This window comes from Anser cygnoides, chromosome 6 (genome assembly GCF_040182565.1).
Source record: "Anser cygnoides isolate HZ-2024a breed goose chromosome 6, Taihu_goose_T2T_genome, whole genome shotgun sequence".
NCBI classification, from domain to species: domain Eukaryota; kingdom Metazoa; phylum Chordata; class Aves; order Anseriformes; family Anatidae; genus Anser; species Anser cygnoides.
Window position 1 is genome coordinate 16699743 of NC_089878.1, and position 13514 is coordinate 16713256.

Genomic DNA, 13514 nt, shown 5'->3' on the forward strand with positions numbered 1-13514 from the left:
AATTGCTGGGACTGTTCATGTTAGCAGCAATTCTTCAGGAAGGGTGCGACTTTCAGAGGTACCTCTACTCCATAGCATAAGTTTAATCAGCAGAGTTCAGTGGTACAGGGCCTCATTCTGCTACAAACGGAAATCAGTGGAAAGAATCCTGTTGGCTTGGACTTGCATCACATCCTAACAAGGTGCATGATGGTAGTAAATACAGACATCTACTTCATAGCATGTTCTTTGCAATTCCTTTATCCCAGATGCTCTCCCTCTTCAGCCACATGCTTGAAGGCTCGTCATGTGTTGTAAGTATGCCAGAAGTCAAACAAGCAACTACTGGGACCAAAATAACTTCAAATTAAGAAATTAATCAAGATCCCTAGTTGTAATGTATAAAATGCATATTTTTAACTGACTATAGAGTTATTACATGAGGAAGTGGAAAAGATAAATATAACTAACATTCTTCAATAACGGCTTAAAATTTTAATTTTAGAGTAGCTTAGCAAAGACTTATCTGAGAGGGGAGTGCATCCAAATGTAAATAATTATTTGAAAAATCAAATCCATGAAAACACAGATATGGAAAAATGAGTAGAAATGGCATTTAATACTATAAAGAAAAGAAAGTGTTCTCTGTCAAATACACTATGCAAACATTTAAGTAGCTTTCCTGGGATAGTTTTACTTTCCTGGTCATGCAATTTTTTAATGGGTCTCCATTGTCTGTGTCCTGGGACAGACATTCAGAAGTTTTACAGGACTGTGGACTTCTAAGTAGTCCTCTGGGAACAAAGAGGCAACTCATAACCAGAGAGATATAAATGTGGAGGATGTGGGGGAAAAAAGAAAAGAAAAAAAAACACCTTGTAAAAACACGGATTTTAACGGTTTTGGTCTGTTGGGCTGAATGTTCCTACAAAATACTTCTGCTTAGGCAAGTCCTCTTCCTACAGCCCTTTTGCAGTGGGCAGCAAAGGCAGTGAGAGGCTGGGCGTGTATAGCTCAGCCCTTCGATCAGAAGGAAAGAAAGCATAATCCCACATTTGGTAGACTGTCAATAATTGAAGTAATTAAGGTGTTGAGGCAAATAAAACTTTGCAAATAAACCAAACAAAAATAAAAACGAAAACAAACAACAAAATAAAACAAAAACAAAATAAAACACAAACAAACAAAATACTCCCAAACCCACAACTCTAAAAGATGGCAGTAAAACTATTATCGATGCTTCTTACATATGGATTGATTACTGTTGGAGAACTTTTCATTAGCTAATCTTGATAGGTACTGTCCTCAGCATATGTACTCTAAAGCTGAGGAGTCTTGTACATTTGTAACACCATATGTAGATCACTTTTACAAGTCTGAAGTAACACAAAATTAAACACATGAATATAATGCGGTCAGAGTCAAAATAGTAAGTGGAATCTGGGCCTTGAACACAGTTCAACAGAACAGATGATTTTTCATTTTGTTTGGACTGTAGTTATAAAGTTGTCTCATCGTCATATAGGGTCTGATCCTGAGCACTTACACAAGCAACTCTCCTGAACCTGCAAGAAGGACTTTTAGTAAAGTAAGACCTTAAGGCTTGTATCAAAATATTGTGAAAAACCTATCAACGAACATGAAAGTATGTGCTATTTATTTATATATAGCCTGTTATAGTTTTCTTTGTCCAAATTCAGTGAGCGAATGGGTCAAATGCACCCATGCTATAATGCCATGAAAACCAGTCAAATCAAATTATGTCAGGAATTAATTTGATAATTGGGTCGTGATAGGTTGTCCCTATTTCTCTGTATTCAGCTGTATTACTGAGGGTATTCTGCAGCAGGAGGAAGCTCTGATATTCTGTAGAAGGCACTACTCAACTTCTAGCTGCCTTTAATTCTTTTATTGAAATTATACTTCCTTTTCTTTGAGAACTCTTTCCTTTTTTCTTTCCAGTCAGAAATGAACATTTGACTTCATTTCCTGAGGTACTCCAGTAATGTACAATTCGAATGAATGGCAATGAATTTGTGTCAAGCACTGTTACTTGGTGGATAATGAATCTTTATTTTAGTATTCGTGTCTGAGAAAGACCCCTGTTCTGTTACTAACAAGGTGGTTTTGGGTAGTGCAGAACTATGATTGCAGCCATAAAAAGTTCTGAGGGACACGTGCGTGTCAGCAAGCAAATAATGGGTACAGGATCAGGGCTACACAGTTGATATTTCCAGTAAATTAGAGAATAAAAACGGCACAATCAATTTAAATATTATTTATAATTGACCTTCATGTCTGTTTTTAATATTCAATCTGCTGAGTGTTTAAGAAAGCAATTAAAAGTGCCATATAATGTTAAAACCCTTGATAAATGTAATAAACAAATGACATATTCAAAAGAGAGAATCTATGTCCCATTAGGAGAGAAAAAGAAAGATGAGAGCAACATATGGCAGTATAATTAGCATGATTAGGGAAGCACATCAACAGAATTTATGCTGCAGGGAAAATGTAATAAGAAACCAACACACTTTCCTCACTGCCTTGAAAACTGCAAATATCGCTTTCTGAAAAGGAGAAGATGCAGAAAGGCTCTCTGGCATTTAAAGCTGTAACTTGTGTTCTTCTGTCTTTATTAAAGATGCACACAGCCATCTGCAAACCATTTATTTTTTGCAGAGTTCACATTGTCCCATTGCTTTGATTAATAAGGAGCAATATTACACCTCAGCTGCTTTTCAGAAAGATGCTATTTTGGAAACCTAATTAATACTCGCTCCACAGTTAGCTCGAGGTGTTCGTTAGTGCCAGATACTGAGTTTTTATTTGTTTCTCATTATGTGGAGAGTATTGCTTCTCAATGCCAACGTTTTTGTTTTGTATTTTGGAATAACCTTTCAACACCTCCACTCTCCCCAGCCCTCCATTCAGAAGAGCTAATAACACCTGTCGTCATTATTTTAACATGCCCATTACGTTTGTCAAAGACAATGTAGGTTATTTACATAGTTAGACTATCCTGATGCACAGCAAATATTCCTGCCATTTTCTGAACAGTTGGGCGAAAGAGAAAAGCAAAATTTAGAAACCCAGCAATGCAATTCAAATTTCAGCTTACCACTAAGGGTCAGTATAAACTAAGTAAATGAATTGTTACACAACCGAAACAGAGTAAGTTTTGCCTAGCAGGAGTACCAAATATCTTTCATGCCCTAGAAATACCAGATTACTTTACAAATACTGCCCCCCCCCCCCCAAACAAATACCAGATTACTTTACAAATACTGCCCCCCCCCCCAAAACAAACAAACAAAAAAACATAACCCAAATCTATAGCAGAAATACCCTTGCTCTAGGCACTGAACTTGTACTAACTCCATCAGCCAGCTTTATTGTATCTGGCAGTCAGTAGCATGTCACCAAGCGGCCTGAGGCTTAGTAAAGAGTGCAAAAACATCTTGCTTGATATTTGCCCAAGGTGCTGCTGCTGAGGATGACCCTGCTGCCTTGCTCAACAAAGCACGAGAGACATTTAGCATCCACTCAGCTGCCAAGTATAATACTCCCTGCGGAAAGGTCAAGTGTAATTGCACTTGTGAGGAACGAACAGAACAACTGAGACTTTTATCACAACCCACCATTGTGCTGAGCAGCTAAGGAAGAAAATAAGGAGAATAAGAGAAGACCCGTAGACCTGAGCACCAATGTGGAGAATGGATGGAGAGCTTTAGGAAGCTTTTAGCTTCATGCTTTAAATACACCTTATGGTGTACCCTGAGAACTGGGGACAGATAACACCTTAGGTGTTCTTCACAGGCCTGACCTACCCACAGGATTTTCATGCTATGCAGAGGCTGGAGTTTTGGTGTACACAAGAGCTCATAGAGGACGGACACACACATACATGCACGAGGATGTAATCTCTGTAAAATCAGTAACACAGCCGGGGCCAGCTGTCCTAGTGCAGATCGCCACTTGCCATCTGCACTCTGTCTTCTAAAAACCTGCAAGCAGAAGGTACGCTGTCCCTTTAGGCTCCACAGAAATAGGGTCCCTCATAACAAGCTCATGTCTCAAACTGTAAAAGAAAGAAAGACAAGAGAGGGGAAGCCTGCACTGAGCTGGGGCACTTGCCTTCATGGTGCCAGCTGCCAGACACACAGAGGTAGCCCCGGAGCCTGCAGGACCCTGTTAGGTCCCTCCCCAGCCACCAGCAGCACTGGAGCTTGGCCAGCCACCCACCCGTTTGCCTCGTGGAACAGAATAAACATGTTTTTAAAGAGCACAACCCACCACTGACCTTGTCTTTGGTACTGCGGTCTGTCAGAGAGAGGACAGACGGCCTAAAACCCCTTCCTCAGGCAGCAGGACTGCAGCACCATCGTGTTACAGATGCTTGACTGGCTTCAGTAAAACCAGTGGTGCAAGAACTAATGGGAATTTTTTGATTATTGTAGTAGCTAATCAGAGCCTTTTCCAGTTCACATTGGTGGGGACAATTAATGGTATTATGAGACGACAGCAGGGTAATCTTTGAAGATTTCAGCAGCGTTGATGGCAGGCCTAAGAGAATGCCAGTAATTCAGTAGTTAAATCACCAGCAGGATGACAGGAGGTTTCCTGTACACTACACACCATACTTTCCCCTAAGAAAGTCTGCTGTCAGCCAAAACCTATGGCCATTCTTGAGCAAAATTCCTCTGACTTCAGTGGAAATTATGCTTTAGAAAGGACTTTTAAATCTTGGCTCTTACTTTGTATCTATTTAAGTATTATCTGGCTTTGCACCTGGAGAATAAACAACACATACCATCCTGTAAGTCAAGGCGTGGAATTTTTCCAACTAACTTATTAGCACAATGTCTCAATAAATCTCTCTAATGGGAAGGATCTGTCATGGAATAACAAGTATAACTTCAGAAAAAGAAACAAGGCTGTAAAATGCAATAACAAAGTGCTTTTAAAATGCTATACATTAATGAGTTAGGGGATTCTGGGAAAAGACTGAGACCAGTCCAAAGAGACAGTTTTCTTTCAAATCTTGCTGTAGTTCATTCTGCAAATAACATTTCCTACAATATTCTGAAAGCAAGAACAGGCAACATACAGCAGCGTGGAAGGATGGTAGATGTAAGAACCTGATGGGGGGAGAGGAAAAAAAAAGAACACAGAGTTGCCCATTAAAAAAGAACTATGTTCAATACTTGTCTTACTTGCCTTTTTAATTAATTAATTTATTTTTATTTATTTATTTTTTATTTTCCCTGCTCTCTTTTTCCATCAGCCTATTCATGGAAGATGGACCAAGCCTGCAAGTACTCCCCAGCAGGCAGCAGGTATTTTGAGAGGAGGTGCCTTGAAATGGAAATACGTCATCACAATTTTCCTTTTGGGCGTTTTCATATCGGCATGCCATTTCAGACAATTGAAGTTCACCAACTTTTTATCTACTCTCTCAATCTGCTATTGATTCATTTACAGTAAAAAAGAAAGACAAAAATTAATGGATTTTTTTGGTTTTACTCCATGCTTTTAGTGACATAATATGCTGGGTAACAATGATCGACTCACAACATTGCAGCAGTCAGTTAAGGAATAGCAACTAAACAGCTAGCAAAGGAAATAAAGAAATCTTTTGCATATTTTATGGATGCAACAACATGCATTTCACTGCTGCTTACAAGGACCTCTCTTTGAAATTTCCCTGTAATTCTACATAAATACTTTCATATGTCACATAATTCTCGTTCCTTTACCTCTGTTGTTTTTACATATTCAGGATTCCTGCCTTTTCTCTGGTCAACTCTTGCACCACAAGCATACAGAAATCACCTTTCTGTGTCTGAGCAAGTGAAAGTGTACAAATGTTTATAGTGACTATTAATTTTTTGCATCTTGAAAGTTATACAAAGGGCTTGCTATGCCCTATCTGATCCATTGATTTCAGTGCTTGGTTCTCCAGCAGTGCCACCAGCTAAAAAACGTCAACCCAAGTCTTAATAACATATAAACCTTCAGTCATTTTTGGGAAATGAACGAAGATCTCCATGTACAGGTTGCCTGACACCCTACGTTTTTTTGAAACATGTAGTTTAAACAATATTAACATTTCTGTGGCATTTATAAGTAAACCACAAAAATGTTTGCTTCCCTAAAGAATTGAATCCCTACAGGAAAGCTGAGCAATTGCCCAGGTGTTCATTCTTTTAATAATTTTCCTCCCTCCCCTTTCCATTCTCTCTGTATCATTAGAAATGGACCAAAGCAGTTATCATTTTTGACTGCAGACAGCATTTTGCGTTGTTACAAAGAGATCTTCATAGTTCAGGCACGTGTCTATATAGCTCACCATGCTGCAAGACAGCCAGAGCTTTCATTTGCACCCAAAGCATACAGAAACTCTCTATCTAGGGCCACTGGTTTTAAAGGTCAGAGGCTGGGCCAAGTCCCAGAAAAGCCATAATTCAGGAAGCAGACTACTTTTCCTGATCCTGCTTTCTGACTTCCAGACATTTTTGTCATGAGGTTCGCTGACAAGTCACTGCAGTGCTTCAGCTCCGCTCCATGACAAGCACTTAGACGGACATTTTTCTTTTGTTTTTTTTCTGGGCTCTGCTGTTTTACTGACTCTTTCCTTATAGCCTGACTTATTGTGTGCCTCACAAGTGGAAGATCAGATAGAGTTTGCTTATCATTTTGAGTTTAAAATGTCTGCTGTACTGTTGTATAGAAAAATGTGCATCCTGTCTGTGTCCTTTAGATGAGGTTCCACCAGCAAACGGTGTCATGGTGGATCCATACTAAAATCTGAGTGACAAGTCCTGTCCCTTTGCCAAAAATGATCAGTCTGTTCCTGCACTCGGACATGCTGCGTGCATAACCCTGGGTCAGGAAAGAGAGAAAGCAACAGGCTTTTAAGATGATAAAGCACAGCTGGAATAATTACAGATGGGGGAGGTGATAAGACCTGGAGTTAGAGATGCATCCAAATTCTGGCGTGACTATCTGAGGCTCTTATCAGACCACGATGCTTCCTCCAGATTGGGGCTGTAAAACAGACTTGTTGTCCTCTCGTTTCTGCAGTAACAGCCCTGCAACACACTCAGATCTGGTTCAAACTAAATCTGCTGTTATTTATAAAGTATAATCATCCTCCAGTCCAACAGTGATCCTGAAATTGACTCTTTGTGGTGAATTCTGTACATACTTATCTGGTGTTTTGTGTTGCCTCTGAAATGTTGAGGTCCCAAAGTGCCTTGTGTTGGTATTGACTGTTCGTATTTATGCATGCTTTATTCCTTTGGCCCATAAGTCCTAGATACTGCTTATTTGAAGCCTATGGGTACTAATAACCAAGAAAGTAATTTATATCAAAAGCACTTTATTAGCTAGCAACACAATGCATCCATGCTGATTGGCATTTTACCACTGGGAGTACAGCCAGAGATTAACGAAGAGCCTGGTGCTGAGCAAAGGCAAAGCTGCAGCAAGGCTGGGACCAGAGCCCAGCTCTTCTCGATACTGCCCCAGTCTTAACTTTGGTCTGTTCAAATGTTTTATGAAGGGTCACTTCCCTCCTTCCTTGTTTGCGGCACAAAAAGCCCTCAGTCCTGTAGCCACTCCTGCACAACTGGAGAGTCCTTTTAGTCCTGCCTGTGAGCCCGTACTGAGCTGGAGTCACAGGAACTGTTTGCAATGTTTCTGCAGAAGATGGTGACAAAGAGGATAGATACAGAGGCATAGATGGAGGGCAAAAAGATGGCTCCCAAATACAAAGAAACACTTGTTAACAGACCCTGTTCTCAGCATGTCTTCATGGAAGAGCTCAGATTGCAAGTGAAATCATCAGGCAAGGCAGAGACAGAAAGCTCTGTGTTTTTTCTTTTTTTCTGTCTCAGCCCTTTAAGAAAGGCTGAAAGCAGTGGAATGTTAAACCAAGGGTAAGACTCTGTAGCAAACTTAGTTAATACAAAAGCACAGTTAACTGGTTTAAAAAACAGCTATTGATAAAAAGGAAATGATCTGTCAAGTGTGACTTGAAGAAACATGGCTTTTCTTTTCCACTTTATTTCATTTTATGTTTTCTCTTGAGCTCAATTGGAGCCATAGAGTTTGCATGGTCTGTGATGAAAATGCTGGTGTGAACCACAAACCCAAACTGCCAGGCCTCAGACACATGCTACATCGCCGCAGCTTGCCGTGCTGCCATTATAGCCGTGACAACATGGCACTCATAGTGCCATTGCAGTCATAGTGCCATTGCAGTCATAGTGCCATTGCAGTCATAGTGACAGACTTCATTGCTCTGGAGAGGCGACTCCGCTTGTTTTGTTTCTGCCTATGTTACTGAAGCTAACTCTGATGTTACTGGCAAAAGGTGTCTTTAACTGAAGGGATCATTCTATATGAACATTTCTCTGCAGGGTAGACAAACCCACTGTACAACACACAGTCTTGTCTAAATGAATGTATTATTTATTTTGTAGCTTTTAAATGGGTTTTATTTACAACAAGTCTTATAACACAGCTCACACGCAGAAGTTAAGCTCTGGCAGTACTGCCATCAGATCACTACCACGTTTGCAAATGACATTTCTACATCATAGAAAATGAAAGAAGAGTGACTTTAAAACAACCGTTTTATCTCCAGGTATAAGGCTCACAAAATGAATTTGCAAGTGGCCATAAAGCCCAGTCAAGGCGTGCTCCCCAGCGCACCCTGCTCCGCGGGAACACAAGCGGTGGTGAATTGTGGGACGCACACGCGGTGTTGCAGCTCCGTCATTGCGGTACCCGGCCCCCAGGCACCCTTGTGTGGGTTAGTGGTCCCATTCCTCTTCTCTTTCACTGATTCCCTCTTCCTCTTCTGGAAATGCTGAATCACTCTGACTCTTCAGATGCTTTATCCCTGAAAATATAGAAGTTGTAGTTAAAAGTTGTGTTAGCTTACGTTGGACATTTGTTTTCCTGAAGGAAGAAACAAAGAAATAAATAAACTAATAGAAATATTTTTAGTGCTCGTACTGATTCCCTTTTCCTACAAACATCATAATTCAGACAGTACCATAATATATTTCCAACAGAAATATTCTCTTCCTTGAGTATCAGATCTTTGGAAATTTATCATGCTTCGTTGGAAAGACCACTAACAGACACTTTGTAGAACAGAACAGTATTTGCTTCTTTTCTTTTCTTGGTGATCCTTGAAGAGATTACTATTGCCAATCTCAAGCAACTTTTGAATTTTAAAGGCTCACAGAGTAGGTGTGGGAATTACTCTACCAGAATTTCAATCTGAGCCTTTTCCTGACATTGATCTGCTGAAAGTTCTTGCTCACAGAGACCCAGAGCCTCATGGTCACAGCTTGCTACATGCAGCAGAGGAGTTCTCCAACATGCTTCCCCATGATCTATAGACAAGAACTTTCCTGATGCAAAGTGAGCACCAAACCTGACAGAGATTCTCTGGAGCTGATGTGGTGATAAAATTGGATCATTTCTCATGCCAGGAATGGAGAGCAGGACATAAATGAGCATTATCCATTGATTCTCACACAGCAGGAGTTAAAAAAACAGAAGTAAAAAAATTATCTTTTTCATAATTCCTATCTCCATTTCATTCTCAGGTAGCTAGAGGCTTAGATGAAATTTTGTAATGTTGAAATGGATGTTCTGAGAGGAGATGTCCTGGCCAGGCACTGTGGCCTGGCCCGGCCTGCTTGCTGCGGCCTGCTTGCTGTGGCCTTCCCATGGTGCAGCCCAGCCAGCACCCAGCAGGCAGCAGGAACTGTATTTTTTTTAGACTGGATATCAGGAAAAGGTTCTTCACCGAGACGGTGGTCAGGCACTGGAACAGGCTCCCCAAGGCAGTGGTCACAGCACCAAGCCTGACGGAGTTCAAGAAGTGTGTGGAAAACTCTCTCAGACATGTGGTCTGACTTTTTTTTTCTTTGGGGACCCAGGAGTTGGACTCTATGATCCTTGTGGGTTCCTCCCAACTCAGGTATTCTATGATTCCATGATTCTATGATCAGTTTTTTTTTTTTCTTTTTTTTTTTTTTTTCCATAACCTCTATTCTACTGCCTGCCCTCACCTCTCTCACCTCTGCCAATTGGAAGTGCAGACTGGCAGTGTTCTCTGCACTGGCCAGCACATGTAGAAAACCTTGTAATGCCATAATTCACAAACCACAAAACATTGCAGTGGAGGCTGCCAGAGTTAATTGACCCTGAAGTGACTATGAAATAAGACAGCTACACAGTGCAGGAAGGTAGCATGAACTGACACACAGGAAGTGAAACTCCTCTGAGTATCATGGGACCATATGAAGTGGGTGGCTTCATGTGAACAGAAGAAGATGGTGGCATTTCTGGATACTTTGCGCACAAACTGCTAGACTTTAACAGTACCAAAAGAGTCAACAGTAATAAAAATATTTAGTTAAGTGGTAGCAATCATACGTTTAGATTAAAAATCACGTGCAGTCATATAATGCTGCAGTGAAGCACCGTGGCTGCCGAGGCCGGTCAGAAGGCCCCGGCGCTGCCCATGCCCAGGAGCACACTGCGCTCACCCCCACGGCCTGCTCGGCCGACACAATTCGGGAGGAGAGGCCTCTGCAGGGGCTCTCAGGTGTCACTCCAGCAGGGTTATTTAAGCTGTGTGACCTGCTCTTTGCCAACACTGGGAAAATGATAAACAAGTAACAATATCGTGCTCTATCCACAGACATATAATTTTTTAATTTGTTTTTGTAAGCAAGCTGCACTGATGTTGGATCTATTCATACCCCAAATCTTTGTTTAGCAATATTTAGGTTGTTTGCTAAAATGTTAGATTCTGTCTGGAGATTGAGTGAAAACTTATTACTTAGGTCACCCCAACTATTCTTACTACTGCTCCTGTGGTAGTGTTAGTTTAATATAAAGGAACATAGAAATATTTCTTTTTCATCTTTTCCATCTTCATACATAGCACAATGGTAACACAGTTAATGCCCTCTCTTTTCCTAAATATTAATCGAGGTACCAGAATATTGGTATTTGGGGTTTGTTTCTACTCTGTGATGAAGCAATATACTAAAGATGAACAACAAATATTTGACCCTGAAAATTTTACTCGTTAAAACAATCAATCAATCAAACAACAACCAGAAAAAAAAAAAAAGCCAGGATATTTTTGAAGATACTGCTTGTACGTCCAGCAGATCCAAGTTCAAAATATCAAGTTACTGGTTCCATGTAAACCACACAAAATTTTTAATGTTAATAATTGCAAATAGGGAGGACTGCAGATGCTGATCCACAAGCGAGTCACTCATAAATTTCAACCTGAGCCCTTCCCTGAGATTGATCTGCTGAAAATCCTTGCTCACAGAGACCCAGGGCCTCTTGGTCACAGCTTCCTACATGCAGCAGAGTTCAACATGCTTCCCCATGGTTCATAGATGAGAACTGTCCTGATGCAAAGTGAGCACCAACCTGACAAAGATTCTGTGGAGCTGATGTGGTGACAAAATTGGATCATTTCTCACACCAAGAGTATTCTCTTGACATCTGAATTCCACACGGGGATTGATGAAAGGGGTATCTCAGTATATTTGGAGGTTTGGGTTTGAAAAAAGTTGTGAAGTCCCTGCTGCTGGTTGGTTTCAGCCAGCCAGTGAAGCAGGCTTATGACATTTAATCAGATTGTAGTTATTTTCCCTCTTTCATGTTCATTGTAAGAAAACAGGCCTCAGTGAATGGGCCTAATCCAATCTTGTCAGCTCCACCTTGGCATGATAGAATTCAAGGTAAAAAAAGGAGGCAAATTCAAGCTAAAAAGATAATAGAAAAGAGAAACCAGAGAAGAAGAGTTGGTATTCTCAAAAAATGTAAACAACAAATGCACAAAATTACTCGCTGGACTAGTTCCCTAGTTTTTGACTAAAACAGTTGTAGTGGGAACATAACTTTTAGTCAGAGATTCATGATTTCATCAAAACATAAGTCTGATTAAGTTTTCTGGTGCCGTTGCTGTCATAACATGAAAACAGTTTTTGTTTCACTGCAAATCATACATAAGTCTGCTCACCATTTCTGGTTGTCAGAACCAAAAGCTTCCCTTATGCATCAGTTCCTTTGTTGAGGAGAAATTGCATCCTAGCCACTTTAGTTGAGTGCAGATGGATAATCTAATAACCCCACTGTCCCAGCACTTCTAGAGGCAGAATTTCCAAAAAAAGGGTGCATATTTATTGCATCCAGAGCAGAACCCAGATAACCTCTTAAAAGGTAAGAGAAATTGATGGTTTATATCCAAGGGTCATGGCCCCAGCCACGCAATAGGCCGGAGGTTCCTGCACTTCACTACTTATATCTACATCACTCCAAAATATAAGATACTTTTTCACAAATTCATCACTCTGAAAATTTTCAACTTCAGTTATTCCAGTTTAATCAAGTTACAAGTAGCTGGAAACAGCTACTTATCTTATATAAGGTCTTATAGAAGGGGTGTGCGGCCTGCTCCACATCCAGCAGGAGCCTGTCTTGCTCCATGCTGGGCCCTGGCTTCTCTGGTTTCCTCTTTCTAGATCACACAGACAGCACTTGGTTCCCTGGGAAACAGTTGTTCAGTTGTAAAACATACAAATAAATTAATGCTTCCTAGTCACAGTCCTTGTTAAGTGGGCCCTGCAATAACCAACCCATTTCCTATTAAATAACTGTGATAAGTGAAGAAATACTTTGAGTGCTCAGCTACCTCCAAGCTGGCCTCTTTAGTAATGCCCTTTAGTAAGGCAAACACTTTAAATATGATTTCACTTATCTATAGTTTAATGGACGTTCATTTCAAAATGATGTTATGTTTGTACCACAAATTCATCTCTTATTGTTTATCTCTGGATTTACAGAGCCATTTCTTTTGCATTCGCCATACCTGTCTAACATATATTATTGAATATTTCAGGCAGGGATTGGTAGGAGCCAGAATAAAGCATTTTTTCAGGAAGTTCTTTGAAGATGAAAAAAGGGAAGAAATGAGGGTATGGGGTATACAACTAGTATGATGAACATTTTTTTTTATTGATTGATTTTTTTTATAGGAATGAAGACTTTTGGCTACATGGCTTAATTGCAGTATGCAATGTGGAAATGTAAGGAAATGGAGAGCAGGACATAAATGAGCATTATCCATTGATTCTCACATAGCAGGAGTTAGAAAACTTCCAGAAGTAAAAAAAAATATCTTTTTTTCATAATTCCTGTCTCCATTTCATTCTCAGGTAGCTAGAAGCTTAGATGAAATTTTGCAATGTTGAAATGGATGTTCTGAGAGGAGATGTCCTGGCCGGGCGCTGCGGCCTGGCCCGGCCTGCTCGCTGCGGCCTGCACCCTGTGTCCTCCACGGCCCTTACTCCAGGCAGTGGGTAACCCTGAGCCTATGGGCAGTCTGCCCACCCAAAGCATTGCCTCCTGGCTCTGTCTGGTGGTCTCTCGCTGCCCTGTCCCCAGCCTAGGTGCTCTGCCCTGGTCTGCTGTGGTGT

At 40.7% G+C, this 13514-nt stretch overlaps 1 protein-coding gene across 1 annotated transcript in view; it reads right to left on the bottom strand.

The window, feature by feature from the left end:
* Positions 1–8434: 8434 nt before the first annotated feature.
* ITPRID2 (ITPR interacting domain containing 2) overlaps positions 8435–13514 on the bottom strand; it is a 99523-nt gene continuing 94443 nt past the window's right edge. The window contains exon 5 of the mRNA XM_013171639.3: positions 8435–8890. Coding sequence (XP_013027093.2) covers positions 8802–8890 — 89 coding nt within the window. The 3' untranslated portion in view covers positions 8435–8801. The remainder of the gene's footprint in view (positions 8891–13514) is intronic.